Source organism: Enoplosus armatus, chromosome 23 (assembly GCF_043641665.1).
Source record: "Enoplosus armatus isolate fEnoArm2 chromosome 23, fEnoArm2.hap1, whole genome shotgun sequence".
NCBI classification, from domain to species: Eukaryota; Metazoa; Chordata; class Actinopteri; order Centrarchiformes; family Enoplosidae; genus Enoplosus; species Enoplosus armatus.
This window is the reverse complement of record NC_092202.1, coordinates 6032205-6052883: the sequence shown is the minus strand read 5'-3', so window position 1 is coordinate 6052883 and position 20679 is coordinate 6032205. Positions and strand designations below refer to the sequence as shown.

Below are 20679 nucleotides of genomic sequence, written 5' to 3'. Positions count from 1 at the left end.
ATGAACGTCATAAGTTTTGCTAGTGTCGAGTCATAAAGAAAAGTATTGGAAAATTTTAAATTCTGATCTGATCTGATGATGACGCTAGATTAATAGTCAGAGAACTTAAAACTATTACAATTCATCTGGAGGGGAACATAAATGTCTGTACCAAATTTCATGATAATCCATCCTGTAGTAGTAAATATTTCAGTCTAGACCAAACATAGACCTTACATTTTAACTACACTACACAATAATTAATTACTCTTTTACAGTGTTAAAATGAACAGTGATTGGCCTCACAGTGTGTTTAAATGAACTCTAGCATTAATTAGTTAATTAATTAGTGTTTGCTGATTTTGCTGTGTACTTTACCTCATCTAACATTTTGTGTATTATTTGTTATCTCATTTATATCCTCTCTTATCTCTATAGTATCCAATGAAGCCTAAAAAGTTTTAAAAATGGCGCAGTTACTGTCAATTTTTAAGGATTGTGGAAGGATGGGGGGTGAAATAGGTAGAGATCCAATAGGAATATTATTCCACTACCATGTTTTTCTTTCATTGCTTTACTTAGCAGCAATTTAACCACCTACCTACTTGTACAGTACCACAGCACTGACAATAGGCAGGACAGATTAGTCAAACAATCTGTTTAAATAATTCTGCGTGGGTGTCCATTTTGAATTTCTGGGCCCAAAGCTGTTCATTCCCGTTCTGATTGATTACTTTAAGAAAAAGTAAATCCCATTTCAATTACTAATTTGACCCACAGCAGCTTCCCTCAGCACTTAAATATGTATGAATGTCACACACACACAGTCACTAATCACAGCAAGCCTGCAAGTGAAACTGTGGATTAAGGAAGAATGTATATATTGTGTAACTCCCACGCAGTCTTCTTAATCCCTACATATCCAATTTTTGCACAATTGAAGGGATTTTCACAAGTTGTACATGACAGATTAGATTAAATCAACTTTCCATTTCTTTCTTTCTCGCTTTCTTTCTTCCTTTATTTCTTTCATCGAGTGTTTTATTCATCAAAAACTGATCAAAAGTCAGTCTCCATCATGTCCGCGTATGTTGCACATACCTGTATATTTTCTCGTTTGTGCAGTTATCTTTCCTCGCAGCCAAACCTGAAGATATACAGTAGAAGCTTCATCTTTTCTGTCTCATCCAGCGCAGGGGTTCCTGCACTGTGTCACCACTGAGCTCAAAGGGGGAATCTGTGACTTGATAAGTCCGGGTAACATCAAGGAGAAGCAATGTTTTATTCATCGGCACAAAGCTCCTGAATTCACTCAAATCAAATTCGCCCGCCTTTGTTTGAGAGATCAAGCTTGAGGTTTGACACATATAGAAATGATTGGATTTCTTAGACTTATAAAAAAAAAAGGAGGGAGGGAGAAAGTTATGAGTTCAAGAGAGGACAGAGTGATGTTTTTTGGGGGAGTTTAATGAAAATAGATACATTTCGAAACGTAACAATCAACGTGAGAGTTGAACATGTTTGTTTTGTGTCCCACAAATTCATGATTTCCATCAAAAACGTCTACATTGCAAAATCTTGCATGGGACCTTTTATTCTTCGTTTCACTTTCAGTTTTTCACTCTCACACACAATCTGCTCCAGCGTTGTCTCTCGATAAGCCAGTCGCTCTCACATTCGGGTGACCTTGGCACCCTGCTGATTCACTTGTTTTGTTTGCGATTCTTTCATCCTGTGTGCCTCTCTCTCATGCCTCTTCTCCTTTCAGATTTTTTCTATCCCTCCTCTCTCCCACTCTGATCTCCTGCTGTCAAAGAAATTCAAATACTTTTTGGAGAAGCGCATGGCGAGGTTAGATGTGACTTGCAAAGTCTTTGGATTTGTTTTGCTTCCAGATTGGACAATGCAGTAATTGCCAGAAAGGTCTCATCACTCGATAAGTGCTCAATAAAGTCGAGCCCTGCAGGAATTTAAAATGATTAAGAGGGAATTTTTATGAAGCACGTTTGGGTTTTTATCTCATCTGCTCAAATTTTTATTTTTTTTTCTATTTTCTTTTGTTCTCCTTTTATCTTCTGTCTTGTTTCACTGTGTTTCATCAACTAAAGTAAATTAAACCAAACCCCTAGACTCACTTCACGTATCACAGCAGCGACTTGCGAGTGTCAGCCAGGCTCATAATGTGATCCAGGTCACTGCAGCAATGTCACAGAGTTACAGTACTGTCGAGTTCTGAACTCCCACTCAAGGATTGAGCCGTGCAACTCCTGTGCCAAACACTTATAGTAATTACATGTATGATAATGTAGGTATATAGTACAGCAAGTATAGAAGTAGACTTATTTTTGGAAGGTTATATAGAATCCTTTTATTTTTCAAAGAGAGCTGGCAAAGAAATTGCAGGCTAAATTTCCATCACCTATCTTTATTTGCACTTGATACAGGGAAATTATTTTTCAACAACAATAAAGAGATAACATTTTGACGGCAGAATTTCATTCCTGACAGCATGGAGCGGGCTTTAATGTAAATGCTTTAATGAAATAAAATAATAAAAGAAAATGTACCGTTTCTGGTCAATGTGTTGACCTTGGGGGAGATTAACCTTTTTCATTTCATCACAAGTTCATCATTCAAGACTTAAAACGAGACAAAAGTTCTGCATATAGAGTGAGAAAATTCCTCCTCTTCTTAATGCCAATGTCCTTAGACATTTTCTAGAAATGAGAAAGAGTATCTTGACAGAAGACAAAGACAGACCGCTGCAAGATAATGCCACTTATTTCCTGACAATAGATTTGCATTGGACACAGGTTCAATATTCTAGCAGATTTTGAACTTTGGATAAGATTTTAGGGCTAAATAAAACGAACTAAAATGTAGATGAGTGCCCCCTCGTTGTCTCTACTCAGATTCTCAGTGTAGCTGTAGTCCCATGTACAAGGACAGTAAAACTGGCTCTTTTAATGAATGCCTTTTACAGTGGTAAGGAAAAATAAAATTCAGATTCATAACACTTTGCTGGTATGTACAATAAAACACAGGAAGAGTTCAACAACCTTGTATCACTTTGATTTGAACTTGTGCTATATTTTTAAGCATCCTGCATAACAAAAGGTGGATTCTGTAAGTTTAAACACTTAACATGTAAATATGCTGTAATTGTAGGAGAAAGAAAGGAAAATTCGTTAGTGTTTCTGTCTTCTGAGCAGTTTATGATCACACATCATTATGTTAAATACATCTCCAGGCCCCTCATTAGCCTCACATTAAATATCAGTCAGGGAGAAGGCACAGTGTACAGCCAATGTTGCTGTAAAGTTGCATGTCATGAAAAAAAAACTCTTACCCTGCCATTACACTCACTGTACAGGCTTAGAAGGTAAAATTTAAGCAAACTGGGTACGAAGAATAAAAGTCTTTGGAGGCTGCTGACTGGTCTCTCAAGGCTTCATGTTAGGAGAGGTGTCCTTGTTAATCTAATAGGTGCCGCAGTCAGTCAGTCAGTGGCATGTCACATCTGTTAGACCTCAGCGTGGCTCAACACTAACTAACTGTTTGGACTTCATCACAACTTCTGACACAGTGTTGACGATGACAACAAGGTAATTGCTTCAGAAAAGGAGCTGACACCTATTAGAAAAAAAACATCCTCCCCTGCTAGAAGATGGTTTTTGATATTTGGTTGAGGCTTACTTTGTCACCGTGGTGTCACTCCAAGAGCTTGACTGTAACAATCAGACGTAATTTTGGGTGACAGGCAAAAACACTACAATTAGGACTCAGCTTTTTGTGAATCATCAGCAGAAACACTGTAGTCGAGCTGGCTGGATGAACACAGGAGCAGGAGGAGAGCAGAGGAAATGTGGTTAGAGAAACAACATTTCAACACGCACATTCATATAGTGTGAAAGGTTTTAAGTGAGGTACATTTTCAAAACTGTCAAAATGTAAAGTACAGGATATCGCAACGCTGCTAGCCATGAGAGAAATGTAACTGTTACAATTAAGTAAACACACACTGCACAAAAAAGCCACAAAATAAATATTTGACAGGTGAAAGCTTAATGACCATGTCATTAACACAAACATATACAGGTGTTTTAACATACATATGGTAAAACACCTGTGTGACCCCACACACAGGTGTTTTCACTCTGGCTGATTTTGGCTGTTCTCATCATTACTACATACCAAAATGACTTGATAAAAAATAAGCTTTAAAAATGAGACTTTCCTGCTTGCCACTGCCTTTTATTAAATTCACATTGGGACTATTCATTCATATCTTGCACTGCAATGTAGCTGTTTTATTACTATCTTCTATTTGATTTCACTCTTTGAAATCTTATTTATACATGTTTTTTTATGTTACTGTGTGTTTCTTTTATGTCTTGTTTAAATGCCTTTTATGTCTTATATGAAGCAGCTTTACATTGCCTTGTTGAAAGCTGCAATATGTATACAAATAAGCTTGCCTTGCCTAGCGTTACTCCTGCACAGATCACCAGTCTATCATAGGGCTGACGTGTAGTGTAACACAGACCGTTTAAAATCACATTCACACAAGGAATGAGAGCGTATGTCAGTGTAACATGATAAATATCTCGTAAAAGCAAGAAAATGTTCTTTTTATATCGAGGAACTGAGTAATGTGTAATGTAATATAGAGTAATGTGTAAAAAAACGTGCATCATGTAGGCCTTTTTTCATATGTCACAGTAGGAAAAACACAGGTGTAAATAATAAAATGAATGATGGATGAATTCCATTTTGCTGCCTGAGTTTCAGGGTCCTGCATGTTGGCTCCCTGTCACACTATCATGGCTTACCGGGACACTTGAACAGTCTGGGCCTTTAAATAACTACTTTTTAAAAAGCGTTGCAAGTTATCTTTCGCCCTAATCTTATATATTTCTTCTTATTGCAGGCACTCTTGGGGATTCAACACTCTCAATTAATTAAACATAGGATGCCCCAGTGGCTTCCCAGTAGATGCTTGATTATTGTTTGCAGTCATGTATAGCTCGACAGGCAGTGCACGGGATCAGAAATTTAATTCGTATTAAATATGAACACACTTTAACAGTCCCACCTTTGTCCTTACAAGTGCTTCAGGAACTTGAGCATGACATAAATCAGACTACTTTAGAGTTTAAACTATAAGTCACGTGCATGTGGTGAATTAGAAATAACGGGAGAAAAGCATCGTGTCTTGCAGGGTTATCCTGCGTGATGAAGGCGCGCTGCTTATTTGTGTCAGCTGAAAGGTGTGGAGGACTAATGTTCTGCTGATGTGATTGCTGTGATCACCTATGCAAATCTGATTAAGCCCTGTTTAATCACACCAAATCAATCAGGGCAGTATCATTCAAGTCAAAAGACATTTAGATGACTCTGGTCCTGACAAACACTTTTATGATTTGTTCATTTATATTAATGAGGCCTTTGATCTATTTCAGCTGCTTTAGGGCAGACAAATTAAACTCATAATTGCTTAATAAAAAGATGTATGCAGCGCTTGACTGTAGTGATATTATTTTTAGAAGCAGTTTTAATCAAGCCTACCTTTGCTAAAAAATTGAGGATGACATTTAAGCTGAATATTTTTTCATTCAAATTTAATTTTTCTACAGTATGTGCTACATATTGCATGGTGCATATGTGCTGCCCTGATAAATTATTTCATTTGATTAAAGATTAGTATCTAATTTTTGAAGCCATGAGTATCTTTGTGGTACTTGTGGAAGCCATCACTGTTTATTTATTTATTTTTGGTTTTGGTATTTTCTTTTCCTGATGACCTTTTCAAAGATATATTTCTCTCAGCCTTCATCTCCCAAACACAATTAGTAATGGGGTTTGTCTTCTGTGCTTTATTTAGTCACTAGGTCTGGAAATTAAAACTGGGCTAAACTTGGAATTTTTTCAGATGTCTGGGTTAAAGAACCATTAATTCGATAGCACTGGAATTAGTATATTCCACTGGTGGTAAGTAACGAAATACATTTACTGAAATAGGATTTAATTAATTAATTTAAATGAACTCAAACAAATTAAGTTGAAGTTAGAAGAAGAAGGAAATTAAATTGAAGTAACTCAAATAGATTTAATTAAAAGTGAAATAAATTAACTCAAATGAGAAAGTTGAGTCAATTTAACTCAAATACGTTTAATTTAATTACAAACACAATACAAACACCTTTCATATAAGTCTATTTATACATTGTAAATATAAAAATATTTACAGGTGCAGCTTTAAGTTGGTCTTTACTACAATCCTGGTTTGTACTGTATACAACACACGAGACAGTTTGTTGCTCTGGTTAAACCTCTTCAATCAAGCCTTAAAGATGTGCTCTGATGCCTCTCATTGTTTAAACCTGAACTCCCTCTCGGGTAAAGCCTCCACTCTGTAAACCTCTATTTTGGCTCAGCTCTTGCAGACGCAGGAACACCACGGTCCCGACTGAAATGGCTTCATTATACTGTACCACAAACTGGCTGCAAGTCTCCCTGGCAGAGTTTTGGAGCAGAAACATTCATTTGCACCAAGCACGTCTGGTGCCAAAGCTGACTTTGTCTGTCCCAGTCTGGGTAAACATGGCAGCTATCAACATGGACTAGCACAGGCTGCTTAGGAACCCAGCTCTCTGCTGCAGTTTGTTGTAATGGCTGCAAATGTGAACATCTGCATTGGCGTCCCAGCACTCACGTCCTCTTCCTCCTCCTTCTAAATGCAGTTTCTTCGTTATTATTTCTTATTTTACTTCATTCTTTAGTTATGATTTTGTTTCTAAAATGCTCTTATCCCTCTATCTTCAATGCTGCCCTTTTATACCTCATTCCTGTACTGCTTCCCTTTTAAAAACATTCCACCTTTTCTTTTCTTTTTTTTTTTGCACATGAAAAAGGTAGACGGCAAGCCCCAGTAGGTCACAGTGCATTAACCACACTAATAAACCCATTACATTGCAATGGAATGGGATCCAAACGAGAGAGGGAGAGAGCGCTGAGTGATGGGGATGAAGAAAGGAGAGAGGCTGATTTTGGCAGAGAGGAGTGGTAGACTGAGGAGGGAGAGATGAGGCGCAGTGGCAGGTTGGGTAAAAGCCTCACTGATGCACACTCACTTTACGTATGTGCGCCTTTAAGCCCCTCTGTCTATTCATTACCTTTTCTACCAGCATTCATTAAGGGGAGGATCTGCCATCTTCTGCCAGAGCGTTGCATCACTTTCTGCTCATACACGGCTCCTCTTTCTGAGCATTAGCGTCATTCTGGGGCCAATTACAACACTGCGGTGCGGTTCGGGGCCATAAATATCCACATGTCCCCAACCTGCAATGCCCCTGTGAGGAAAGAGATGGAGCACAGAAGAGAAAAGTAGGAAGAGAATATGGGACAAAGGAGCAGCTGAATGTGGTTTTAAATGTACTGCTCCAGAATCAGATCACAGTGAACGGGTTTGTTTGCAGAGTGAATAGTTGTAGGACTGTAACACTAACACGAGTCAAGGAATGAATTCATAATGCAGATTTACAGATACAGCATCAAGGAACGAATCATTGGATTATGGTCTGTTAACATGTTACCTATATCTACATCATAGTGTCTGTTTTAACCACATGGCCAAAAGTATGTGGACTCCCAATCATTACACCAATTGTTGAACATCTCGTGGCAAAACCATACATTTTGCAGTTCAAATATGCTAAATGTATAGTGCACTAGATGGTCAAAAGTATTTGGACACCCAAATATTATACTTATATGTCATTGTTAAATATCTTAAAAACAACAAGGTTTTGGAGTGAGGGGAGGTATAGTGCTATACCACCCCTGTATAGCACTGTATGGCCAAAATTATGCGGACACCCATGTGTGATTGTTGAACATCTCGTTCCAAAACTATGGCTCTTCTGCCTCCACTCTTCCGTTAAGACTTTCCATAAGATTTTGGGATCTGGTCACAGGGATTTGCTTCAATTGAGCCACAAGACACAGCCACAAAAAATGACCAAAAGTATGTGGACACTTTTTTTTTTTTTTAAATCCTCATTCCAAAATCATGTGTATTACTATGTAAGGGATAATACCCAACAAAGTTCTATGTTTCACTATTGTAATGTCTGAGGGGCTGTAGAAGCCATAATTCATTCTAATATACTCACACATAAGTGAAAAAACATGTACGAATGAATGTGTATGTTTTCGAGTGGAAATACATGTATTATTGTATGTATGTGTTTGTGAGTGAAAATACTTGTATGAATATATGTATATGTTTTCAAGTGAAAATATATGTATGAATGTATGTATGTATATGTTTTCAAGTAAAGATAAATGTATGAATGTATGTATATGTTTGTGACTGAAAATGAATGTATGATTGTATGCACATGTTTTTGAGATATAATACACGTATTATTGTATATGTGTTTGTGAGTGTATGAATGTATGATTGTATGCACATTTTTTAGTGAAAATACATATATATATACATGTATGTGTTTTCAGGTGAAAATATATGTATGAATGTATGTATGTGTTTTTGAGTGAAAATAAATGTATGAATGTTTGCACGTTATTTAATGAAAATACTTGTAAATGTAAGTATGTGTTTTTGACTGAAAATACACGTATGAATGTATGCACGTTTTTGAGAGTGAAAATACTTGTATGAATGTATGCACGTTTTTTCGTGAAAATACATGTATGAATGTATGCACATGTTTTTTCGTGAAAATACATGTTTAAATGTAAGTATGTGTTTTTTCGTGAAAATACATGTATGAATGTATGTATGTTTTTGAGAGTGAAAATACATGTATGAATGTATGTATGTGTTTTCCAGTGAAAATACATGTATGTATGTTTTTGAGAGTGAAAATACATATATGAATGTATGTATGTGTTTTCGAGTGAAAATACATGTATGTATGTTTTTGAGAGTGAAATTACATGTATGAATGTATGCATGTTTTTTCGTGAAAATACATGTATGAATGTAAGTATGTGTCTTCGAGTGAAAATACATGTATGAATGTAAGTATGTGTCTTCGAGTGAAAATACATGTATGTATGTTTTTGAGAGTGAAATTACATGTATGAATGTATGCATGTTTTTTCGTGAAAATACATGTATGAATGTATGGATGTGTTTTCGAGTGAAAATACATGTATGAATGTATGTATGTTTTTGAGAGTGAAAATACATGTATGAATGTATGTTATGTGTTTTCGAGTGAAAATACATGTATGTATGTTTTTGAGAGTGAAAATACATGTATGAATGTATGCACGTTTTTTTTTGTGAAAATACATGTATAAATGTAAGTATGTGTCTTCGAGTGAAAATACATGTATAAATGTAAGTATGTGTTTTCGAGTAAAAATACATGTATGAATGTATGCACATGTTTTTTTCGTTAAAATACATGTATAAATGTAAGTATGTGTCTTTGAGTGAAAATACATGTATAAATGTAAGTATGTGTTTTCGAGTAAAAATACATGTATGAATGTATGCACATGTTTTTTTCGTTAAAATACATGTATAAATGTAAGTATGTGTCTTCGAGTGAAAATACATGTATGAATGTATGGATGTGTTTTCGAGTGAAAGTACATGTATGAATGTATGGATGTGTTTTCGAGTGAAAGTACATGTATGAATGTATGGATGTGTTTTCGAGTGAAAGTACATGTATGAATGTATGTATGTGAAGGAAGTCAATTTTCCGAAGGTGAGTATAAACCTGAGGAGTAAACTAAGAATCTGTACCTCCAATTTATCTCTGAGCATACTCCACCAACAAATACTGTATTTGACAGAAAAAAATATGATGGTCTGTCGGTCTTCACCAAACACCCACTGTAGGTTTCACTGTCAGGGTGTGGCTGAAGTGGTTGCTTTCCTCTGATGCTCTGCTGACACCGTGTGGCCGTCTCAGTAACCGCACCTACGAGGCCAGGGCCAATAAGGTGGGCCGGTGTGAGAGGCTGGGATTTGTTGCTGTGTACAGTTGTGCCCAAACAACACATTCATCACTGGCAGACGTCCCTCGCTCTTCTCCCAGTGTGCTGAATTGATGAACCATCAACGCAAGTTTCATCACATTCACTTTATATTGATAAAGCAATCATGCATGCTTTTCACGTGTATCACGGTTTCCTCACTCTCAAGACGAATGGGGTGTCAGAGTGATACTGTCCCCCACACTTCTGCGCTCTGCTGTGAGGAGGATGTGGGCTCCAAACGCAGGGTCCCAGATATCCTGATATACTGATCAAGATGGAGACAAGTGTAATACTAAGACAACAATTTTATTAGTAGATCAACAGAAAATGAATCAGCAACAAGATAGATATCGAGATATCCTGACTTTTAGTCAAAAACATAATGATATCATCAGGGTTATTTATTCCAGACTTTACAGAGAGTTCCCCACAGAGCCACAAAAAACCAGCTCCTTGTGACAAATTAACTTAACTGGAAGTAACATGAGAAGAAAAATGACATGTTGTCCTTTAAATGCTTATTTGTCCGCTTGCTCAGTGACAATCACACAGAGCAGTTAGAAATGAAAAAATAACTTCTAAAATTGGCTTTTTTCAAATACATAGAAAATAGTAAACAGTTGAACCATAACAAGCACGAAACACCGCAGCAAAGACCACTCTGAAACGTCTTTGATGCCTCCATTTTTTTATTAATTCTTCTACAGTATACAAATATTCACACACAAAATGTTCTCAAAAAAACCCTAATGTCTCGTAAACATTCATGTCCTCCTCGTCTTGCAGTTCTGTCTTCTATTTCCTTCATTGTGTGCCGTATTGCCACAAATGTCTAATATATATATTATTATTTTTTCTTTAAAAACAGAGGCCACTGGATCCTCATCATGTCGTCCTGTCACCCAGACACACCTCGTACACGGCGTCACCCCCCCTGACTTTTCAGCGCCTCTGTCGCGGCCGTGACATGACCCGTCGTGTTTAGATTGCAGCAGTGACAGCAGCCAGGTCCGGGATGAAGGGAAGAAGGCAGAAATCACAGTGTGAAGCAGGAGCTCTTGACATCAGTGCGCTCGGTGCGGGCCCAGAGGTGAGGAACAGGAACAGGACCGTATTGCATGGGTCGGCTTCGAGCTTAGTGTGTGTGGTAAGGGTGGGGGGGGGGGGGCAGTTCTTGGTGTATCGATCAGATCTGGATCAAATAGTTCCTTTTTTTTTTGAACAGATAATCCTTAGTGTTTGTCTTTAGAAAACCCTGGAAACTCAGATGGCAGAGGCCACACTCCAACCACAAAAAGAATTATTTGTACAGACAATTTGAGCAAAATCTGGTGGTGACACCACATTTTACAGAGGTGACATGGTACTTAAGACAAAAAAAATGGAAATGACATGTTTGTATGGCTACAGGACACAGTTAATCAAGTAATAAGGGACAGCTAGATTACAGGTAAAATGACTGGTGCGGGTTAAATCTGCATATTCAATCAACTTTCTTCTGTAAAGATCAGTTCGTAGGAACCCCCACCAATATAAATCTATTTAAAAACATCTATAAGAACATAATGTGAAAACAAAGTGTGTGTATATATTGAGACATCCATGAGTAGCGGCGTTGAAGACGTGTCAGATAATTTTGGCTCTGGCATTATGTGCTGCATCTCCACAGCCACTGCCCATGTATTTCTCTCATCTCTATATCTTTATTCAATATGTACTCCGCAAGCAGCGGTGCTTTCCCAAAGTACCAGGAAAGTAGTAGTGCAACAAACTTTTAGCAGGATTTTTTTTTTTTTATTATTCAAAGGAAATTAATCAAGTTTAGGACTCAAACACTTCACAAGATGCAATCCATAATTTGAGCGGGAAGAAGTAGTGAGGGCGCTTTAGAAAGAATTTGTTTTTAAGAAATCTTATGAGCTTTTTTTCTGGGTGGGGTTCACGTTGTGCTGTCGCCGCTGAAAGTATGAATTAAATAGTTTCAGTCGGAACAGCAAACCTCATTCTGTGTGCTTAGGAATACACTTATGGACTGCACCTTTAGACCCTTACACATAGTGGCGTCTTGGTTCAAACCAAAATGACTAGAAGACAGTGAACAGGTCACATGTTCTTACTGTCTGGATGACAGCTACCATGACCTTTGACCTTTCATTGACTTTTCCTTGACCTTGGCAGGTTTCCCTGTGAGGCTATGAGTGAACTAAATAAAAAGGCATTATTGAAAAATAAGGCTACCAGTCTGAGGCGTTCGAAGGCACCCAGACTGAGCTACATTCCATCTTTGACCACAACAAAAGAAGAAAAATAAGAGAGAAAATGAAATGTTTTAGCTTACAGTGATGTCCATTTTTTTTAGTATTAGGGCTAAAACAACTCTTTATATTTTATTTCTCTCTCTCTTTCTCACACTATGTCTGACTCTGCAAGTTTTATTTTTTCTTCTTAAATAAGCTTTTGATTTTAGAGGAGGAGCGCTTGATTTTCTCTCCATTGTCGCTGGAGTCCTGGGAGGAGGTGCTCTGGAGCTTGTATTCCCTTCCCATGCTTCGGCCCTCCGAGTCCAGGGAGGTAAGAGACGGGTAACGCCCCACGTTGGGCAGCATGCTCGCAGGCAGCTGGCCGAAGCTGTAGGACTTCTCCAGGATGCCGTTGTACATGCCCTTGCCCGTCGGAGAGGTGACGTTCCCCTGTGAGAAGGTCACACTTTGGGACTCGGGTATGATGCGGGTGAGGTCGGGCGAGCCTCTGTGTGCAAATGGGTGGTGCTCCAAGGCCGGGGAAGGCGAGGTGGAGGGCGGGCCGGAGGGGGTGGTGGCCGGAGTGGGAGGCAGAGGTGGAGGCGTGGAGTCCCTGAGACTGCTGCTGCTGCTGCTGCTGGTGGTGTGGGTGGTGGAGGCGGAGGCGGGAAGCTCCGAGCTCTGGCCGAACAGCAGCAGCTCCTCGCGGGAGATCTTGCGGTACGGGGTGTCCGAGCCCGGTGTGCAGGGGTTGTGCAGCTGCTTGCGGCCCATGGAGGAGTTGAGAGAGTCCGTGTCGGAGCTGCCCTCCGGAGCCGGTTCCCTGAGAGAGGAGAGCAGACGTACGGTCACAACCCAGAAACATGGCCCAACAAATTAGAAAGAAAAAGAAAATGTGGCTAATACACTGCCTACAAAAGGTCTGTCACAGTAAGTGTTTCGGACACAATTCTTTATAGAAAAAACGTTTATGTTAAATCAATATCATTCGGTGTATAACACTGATCTGCTGGGACATGTTTTACCTTTACTTTGGTAAGTTAAAGTATAGGAAAAATATAGGACAGATAATAAGGATATATGAATAGATATGCCTGTAATTACTACGTTAGCATGGAGGTTAGCGTGGACAAATTCAGCACAATATAAACTGAGGGAGGAGCTGCAATTTTGTGGCCCTTTCTTGGAGAGGGGCCCTGTGTCTGACTCTACTTTAAACATGTTTATTATTTTATATTCTACGCACACAGGTTCTTCATCAAATTGCCACAAACTATTTTCCAGAAAAACTTGGGGCCAGTTAGTTCTGGTTGGTCTCTGCGCATGTAATGGAGGCATCATGCTCAGTATTAGTCTGCTGTGTGCTCTGTACTTAATGGGAACTGGGAGGTGACACAATGCACATACACAATGCACAGAGGTGGTAGGGTAGTGGGTGGGGGCGGGGTATCAACAGAGGCCCAAAAGCAAACAGAAGAGTAAGTCATCAAAATGACAAATTCTAACAGATGTTTTTTGTGCATTTCACATGAATATGACCACCTTTTGAGTTTTCTCGGGGTTCAGTCTTTACTGACACATTAGTAAAACAAACTGGGGCAAAGTGCAGGAATTAAAGTGGAGATCTTGCTAACTAATTATGTTAGACATTAACTGTTTATGGTGTGTCATGTAGAGGTAATTCATGCATCCTCCACATACTCGATGGCACCCAGTAACAAATGGCGCCGTTTAACCCCAAGCTGAAAGCATCAGTGTGAATGTCTGGATAAAACACCTGTGAGTCCAAACTGTAAAACCATTCCGCGGCGTTCCGGCCACCGCTACATACCCCCTCCTATCCGAGCTGAACATGATATGTTCGTCGTCGGCCTCGGGGCGATAGGAGAGGGAAGAGCCGGCCATGGACAGCAGGTCGGGGTCCGGGGACATCAGCGAGGACTGCGGAGAGCTCAGCAGGCTCCGGCGGGAACGACACAGGCTGCTGCTGCGGGTCAGCGAGGGCCGGATCAACGTGGTCGCTGGGGGAAGAGTAAAAAGAGAAGAGAAGAGAAAAAATATTACAATCGATTTCACTGCGTTCATTTGTGTCAAAGTCCTCTGCCGTCTTACTCACTTGTGAACTGCGGAATGATGGGAGGCGTGTCCTCGTCCAGGTCATCCACTCCTCCTGCGATGGGGTAGGGAGGCACCGACACCCGCGGCATGACCACCCAGCTGTGGTCTGAGTAGAGGCTGGCCGTGAGGCTCGGCAGCCCCGAGTTATTGACTACAGGGAAGTTGCAAAGCTTCTCGATCTGCTGCCAGCGGTGCAGCCGCTCCCTCAGGCACGCCGTTACCTCCGACAAGGCTTTCCTAAAAAAGTAAAACACAGATGAATTAAAGTGATCCTGTTTCTGATACTGGTTCAAGTTCTTGTGTCAGACAAAGTAAGAAGCCGTCTTTGCTTTGATTCGTCAGGATTTAGACACACAGACTGGTGATATTATGATATAGGACTTATTATTACTTATTAAAGTGGTCATGCAGAAGATTTCACCTCGTTCTTTCTTTAATGTGACTTTTTTCTTTTTAGGCTTTAAAACACAAAGGGATTCTTTATCTGTGCCTGGATTATACAAGAGTTCTGAATATATTAAATATATCTGGAATAAAACTTTTGGTGTCTGCCTAAGAAATGTAATAGCATTATGTGTTCAAATCTGAGCGAGAACTTGACTCTGTAGAGTCAGATATCGTCACTGCTTGGGTTTTTTTCCTGTGCAGTGAGTGCTCTGATGGCTCGAGCAAAGAACTGAATCCCTGAACAAACAAAGATAATGTCACTGTTGGTGTCAAGTGGCACCAAAAGCCTCTTTTAATCTATCAGCAGATTCTGAACATATACAGTTTGTATTTAAATGTATATGAGGTAAGTAATACACACTGCAAACAACACTACAGCTGCTGCACTTACACTGACTGCCATATTGATAACATGCCATCACAACATGCTGCTGTTCAATATGACACAAGGACCTTTCTTGTAACATTTTGCATCAATAACCACTTGTGATTGGTTGACATTATTGCAAATCAATAGGAACGGGCTAAACAGACATGGCTGACAAATTACACACATGACGCACAATGAATTCTCCTGCAGTCACATTGAATGTGTGTGTGTGTGTGTGTGTGTGTGTGTGTTTGTGAGAGAGTGTGTTCATATCTTACTTTGCTTCTAGTATCTTGTGGTCCACCTCATCCAGCGATGAACTGTGGGCTACATGAAGAGTTCCAAACACAGAACCTCTTTTCTTTTTTATCTTCTCTGCCTGAAAAAAACATTTCACAGTATTATTTGGACCGTAACAATGTCGCCACGGCCCCAAACGTTTCCCCTCAGTGACCCAGACTAATGCAGCGCTCAGGTTTGTTTCTCTAAAACTGAAAGTAAATGGAAATGTGGCTGAAGTCAACTCATCAATCAAACAAGCAATCTGTGTTTTTAGTCCACCCCAGCTTGAAGGTTTGACCTCAAGGTTTGAAGGTTTCATTAATAAAAACAAATTTGAAAAATGGAACCATTAATTATATAAATTATTAAAGAGATTAGCAGCAGAACTGTTTAATTAAAAAAATATATATGAAGTTTCAAATTTTACTTGCTTGAAATTCATTGAAAGTGATTTAAATCTATTTTCCTGATTAACATTCAACTTCCTAACACACATTTCTTTTCTTGTTTGCTAATACTGTAGGCCAGCCAGGCTGCGTTACACAGCTGTTAAACAATACTGTCTGTCTACGAGAGAGCAGACTGAGCTCTCTCTGCAGCACCGGTGGCTTGATGGTAGCAGTGAACATGATTTACTGCTCTTTCACCACATGGAGACAGAAAGAGATGAGCAAGGCACAGTTCTGTTTACTTCAGTTTGTGACTTGTTAATAGAAAACAGCAGGTATGTTAGGTTGGATCCTGCCAGTCAACACCCAGGAGGCAAAAGTCTCCTCTGTAGATGTGAGTAAAACCTAAACCCTAACCCTTTTTTTTATTTGTTAAAAACTGTTTCAAATTTCCACACGATTAAATCATCGATTATTAAATGTTAATAGTCGCCGAAATCAAATGCATTCATTCAACAAAGGTATTTTTCAAATCAGTGGTTTATGAGCAAGATAAATTCAGATTCATTCTGTTGTAAAATCTCTGCCAGACCTGATCTGGACCAACGTTAAATGAACCCGTTCAACACTGCTGACTGGCCCTACCTGCTTATGAGTCACCTTATGTATGAGGAATCATTGCTGACAGTCCTACCTTACAGTCAACAGATAAATGAATGAATGAATGAATGACGTTACCTCGTCTTTGGCGACGCACAGCTGAAACTCAGCATTCTGTTTCTTGATGTTGTAGTACTGAACCTCCACCTCGTGTGTGAGCTGGAGCCACTTCTGGAGGGCCTCGGGCACCGAGCGCTCCGACTGCATCTCCTTCTCGGCTCGCTTCAGAGCCTTCCGCACCTACGCGGGGAGGGAGGAGGACCACGATACATCAGGGTCCAAGTTAAATTCACTGTGAAATATTTAAAAACCTCCCCCGCGAGATCATTACTGAAAGTGAGGGTGAATACAATAATCCGCTGCGTGAAAATGAGTCCAATCCTCAGTAAGTAGAGGAACTCGTGATATATTGGTGCTGTATTTTTTATGTGAAGGGAAATGAGAGAAATCTTGTGGTTATGCAAAGGAGGTATTTTGTGGAAGAAATGAAAAATGTGAAATTAATCTTTTCATTTCAAGGTGTTTTAGCAGCAGTAATGAATACATTTACATACATATACAGGGATGATCCATATACTGGCTATTTGAGTAGAACATGTAAATACATTTCAATAATGATAAATCTGTTTTCAAGTGGCAGTGTGGGAGACCCTACCTGTACTAGCTCTTCCTCAGCATATTTGAGGCGGCTCAGTTCACATTCAGCGCCCTCTCGCAGCTCTCGGAGCCTGTGAGCCTCAGTTTTGGCTCCGGTGATCTCATCCCTCATCTTCTGCTCCAGGTTCTGCTTCTCCACGGCCACCGTCCGGTTCTCCTCCTGAGCCTTTTCCAGCCTGGGAGATGAGGCGGGGGGAAAGACGGGATGAGGCTGGACGAGTGCAGAATAAAAGTCTGGCATGGTGTAGGTTTAGTAAGCATGTTTACACACACAATTTCTACACAGGGTGAATATATATATATATATATATATTATATATATATGTGTGTTTATATTCACATTCTAATACGAATGATACATTTCCTTTTCTCACCGGCTCTGCAGGTCTAAGAGGCTTTGCTCAGCGTGTTGCAGGCTCTCCAGATCCTTCATCATCTGAGAGATGTGCACTTTGCTGGACTTGTTCTGCACATAGGCAAACCAGCAGCCCCCGACGCCAATCACTATGGAAACCATCAGGACAAAGTCTTTCATCCAGTTGTGCTGTGGACCTGCAGAGGGAGGGGAGAAGAACAGAAGATATGTCTGGCTTTAGCAAATACTGGATGTTTCATTACATTTTTCTAGCTACATAAAAAAGTATAGGCATATACAAAGTGGGGTCCAAGTTAAATACACTGCATACTTACGGAGAGGAGGGCCAAAAAGCACAGCATCTAGTGCCTTTAGGTTTAGTTTTTGTTTATGTCGCTGGTCTAATATCTTCATCTGCATCGACATAAACGACGGTTCATTTGCCGCTATTCTGAAATACGGAGAAAAAGAAAAATCTGTCAGATTTCAACAGTTTCAGTGCCCAGTGTGCGTCACATTTGTCTTTGTGTGGACAGTTAAGTATCTGTCTGTGTCTGTGTTTTTGCCTCCTTAGCATTTAAAATGTTTGTCTGTTGTGTACAGAACAAATGTAACTTTAGTGTAACCACTAAAGGTTAGGGTCAGGGCTTGTTTGACCCTATATAATGATACACAATAGGGATGATGTTAAGGGTTACAGACTGAATAAAACATTAAGGCATGTCCTCTAAGTATATATATCAGTATACCAACGTATCAGGATTGTATGGACAACCACTGTGATTGAACTTCTGCAGTTTTAGGGGAGTATTTACTAAGCCTGCTGAAAATTACCGTCAGGGGTACAACATTTTCCAATTTATAGGGGTATTTATGAGGATTACTGATGTGAACAAGTGCGGACTGCAGTTCATCTGATTTGTATAAAAGGTGCAGCTAAGAAAAAGACCTGCTGCCAGGCTGTTTTGACACGCGTGAGTGTATTCATCCAGGAAGAAGTCAATATTGAATGAGTTATGAAAAATCAATGTGGGAGAAAACTTTTAAACTCCTTTCACTGGATTCTTTCTGTAAACATAAACAAATAATGTAACATAATATATAAATACACACAGTATTCAAGCAGAAGACCACTGGGGGAAACAAAGGTAAAAATAATTGGGGTGCTGAAATGGAGAGCTCATGTAAAGCAACTTCATCCAGTGTCTTTTAATGGTTGCAGTATTCTTTCCTGCTGTCACTCAAGTGTTTTCTCCGTCTGAGCTCACCGTCCACCACCACCATCTTAAACGGCTCACACAACATGGCAGCCTGTGGAAACTGTACCCCCTCTCTGTGACATCATTTCATGAGTCAGCGCCCATCAGCCCTGTGGCGTAACATGAAACCCCTCAATAACCCCTCCACCCCCACACCCACCCCTCCTTCTACTCATGCCGTACATGCAGTTTGCAGCGAGTCACATTCCACAAGTGTCCCACCGACGTCTTCTGTAATGTCAGATTACTTTGTACACAATTTCATCTTTACTGTGCTGAACGAAGGACTTAAACTATCACATTATGATTCACTACACAGCATTTACAGATTGCAGTGATGGTTGTGTTTAAGATCATGTGTTGAAAAGTGATCTGGCCTGGTATAAAAATGTCTACAAGCCCTGAGGAACCTTTTCTTACACAGCAACAGAAGACCAAACACACTGAGGCTGAATCTACCTGCTCCAGAAGCCTTTTTTCCCCCCTGTGTTGCCTTTTATGACCAGCAGTGGGCAGCATTAAACAGAGTAATGAAAACTAAAGGTGCCTTTGGGTATTGTAACAAAGACCATAATGGTGTCACTGTTCATAAACACACTTCACTGCTCACCGGCAAAGCAAAACATCTTAATTGGAGGCAAAGAGAGGACACTACGCAGACGCACACATGTCGTGTCAATATGTGTCTGCTGCTGTGAGGGAGCCGTACTGACCGAGGTAAGGTGTTCCCTGTGACCCGGAAGTCCCGGAAGTTCTTCTCATACTGCGGCAGCTCCACCGACTCCTTCAGCCACTGCACCGTGTCCTCTGTGGTCCAGTTGTGGACTGGATGAGGAAAGGGGAAAGATGAAGGTCATTACTGTACTGCTGAGCCACTCACAGAGGAACAGGAGGTTAATGGAAGAATTATTAAGAGCCTTTACTTCCGCAAAAGTACCAATTCAACAAGTAAAAATCCTTCATTCTTTAGTAAAAGTACAGAAGTATTATCAGCAAAATATACTTCAAGTATCAAAGTAAAAGTACTTGCAGAACAATTGACCCTGTGACTGATATGTTGTTCTATATTATATCATTAGGTTGTATTAACAGTATTACTATGCAGATTTGCTGTTGTAGCTACTTTAGATACTGTTAGGTTGTTTTATCTAGTGGTTCATTTAAGATGATGAAAACCTGATTAAAAACTGCATAATATATATTATTTACTATGAAAAACATCTGAAGACAGTAAAAAATCAAATGTGTATGATTATGGTGGCCAGGTGGCAGGTAATAGAAAAACCTCGCAACCATAGAACACCTGCACCAAAAGCTACAGCTACAGATTATTTTCTGCAGAGTGTGTGTTTATTTCAAATGCTGAGGGAGCACGACTGCATGCTAAAAACGTGTTAGCTCCACCCATATTTTCAGAGTCAAAAACAAACACTGTCAAATACAGGGGGGGGGGGGGTTTGAAGATAAACCACAGATTTGTTATAAAAAGGAGTCTTTGGGTCAAATTTTGTCCCCATCTGAAATTCAAATAAGAAAAGTAGGACAAAGAGAAACAAGTGGAGAGGAAACTAATGCAATAATATGATTAAATCAAACTTCATGGTGTCATTCAAAGGGAAAGTTTGTGGGATCAAAGTGGAAAGACCTTGAGTGTGTGTCCACTTGAGTTTTCAGAGAACTGGAAAGTCCCAAAGGGATTCTCCCAAAGGGATAGTCGATGAGAGCTTGAAGAAGATGCCGCACCTGCAGATTACTTATTAAGAACCACACCTGTATTTATATAGTGAAGCGTGTCCCTTCATCTTTAAGCAGCTCGACAAAGGCCGCTGGGACTGACACGTAAAACAATAAAAGGATCCTTCTCTGTCTCAACCTGTGGGTTTTTTTCCTGCTTGATTAG

The 20679-nt window shown here is 39.8% G+C and overlaps 1 protein-coding gene across 2 annotated transcripts in view; it reads right to left on the bottom strand.

Moving 5' to 3' along the window:
• Positions 1-10679: 10679 nt before the first annotated feature.
• stim2b (stromal interaction molecule 2b) overlaps positions 10680-20679 on the bottom strand; it is a 37394-nt gene continuing 27394 nt past the window's right edge. Inside the window, exons 4-12 of one of the 2 annotated variants that reach the window (XM_070929554.1) lie at positions 19493-19604; positions 17856-17971; positions 17540-17717; positions 17164-17341; positions 16587-16748; positions 15456-15556; positions 14359-14597; positions 14020-14263; positions 10680-13065 (exon numbers count right to left, since the gene is read on the bottom strand). In XM_070929554.1, the coding sequence (XP_070785655.1) occupies positions 12435-13065; positions 14020-14263; positions 14359-14597; positions 15456-15556; positions 16587-16748; positions 17164-17341; positions 17540-17717; positions 17856-17971; positions 19493-19604 (1961 nt within the window). In that variant the 3' untranslated portion in view covers positions 10680-12434. The remainder of the gene's footprint in view (positions 13066-14019; positions 14264-14358; positions 14598-15455; positions 15557-16586; positions 16749-17163; positions 17342-17539; positions 17718-17855; positions 17972-19492; positions 19605-20679) is intronic. The other variant, XM_070929555.1, reaches the window with a different exon arrangement.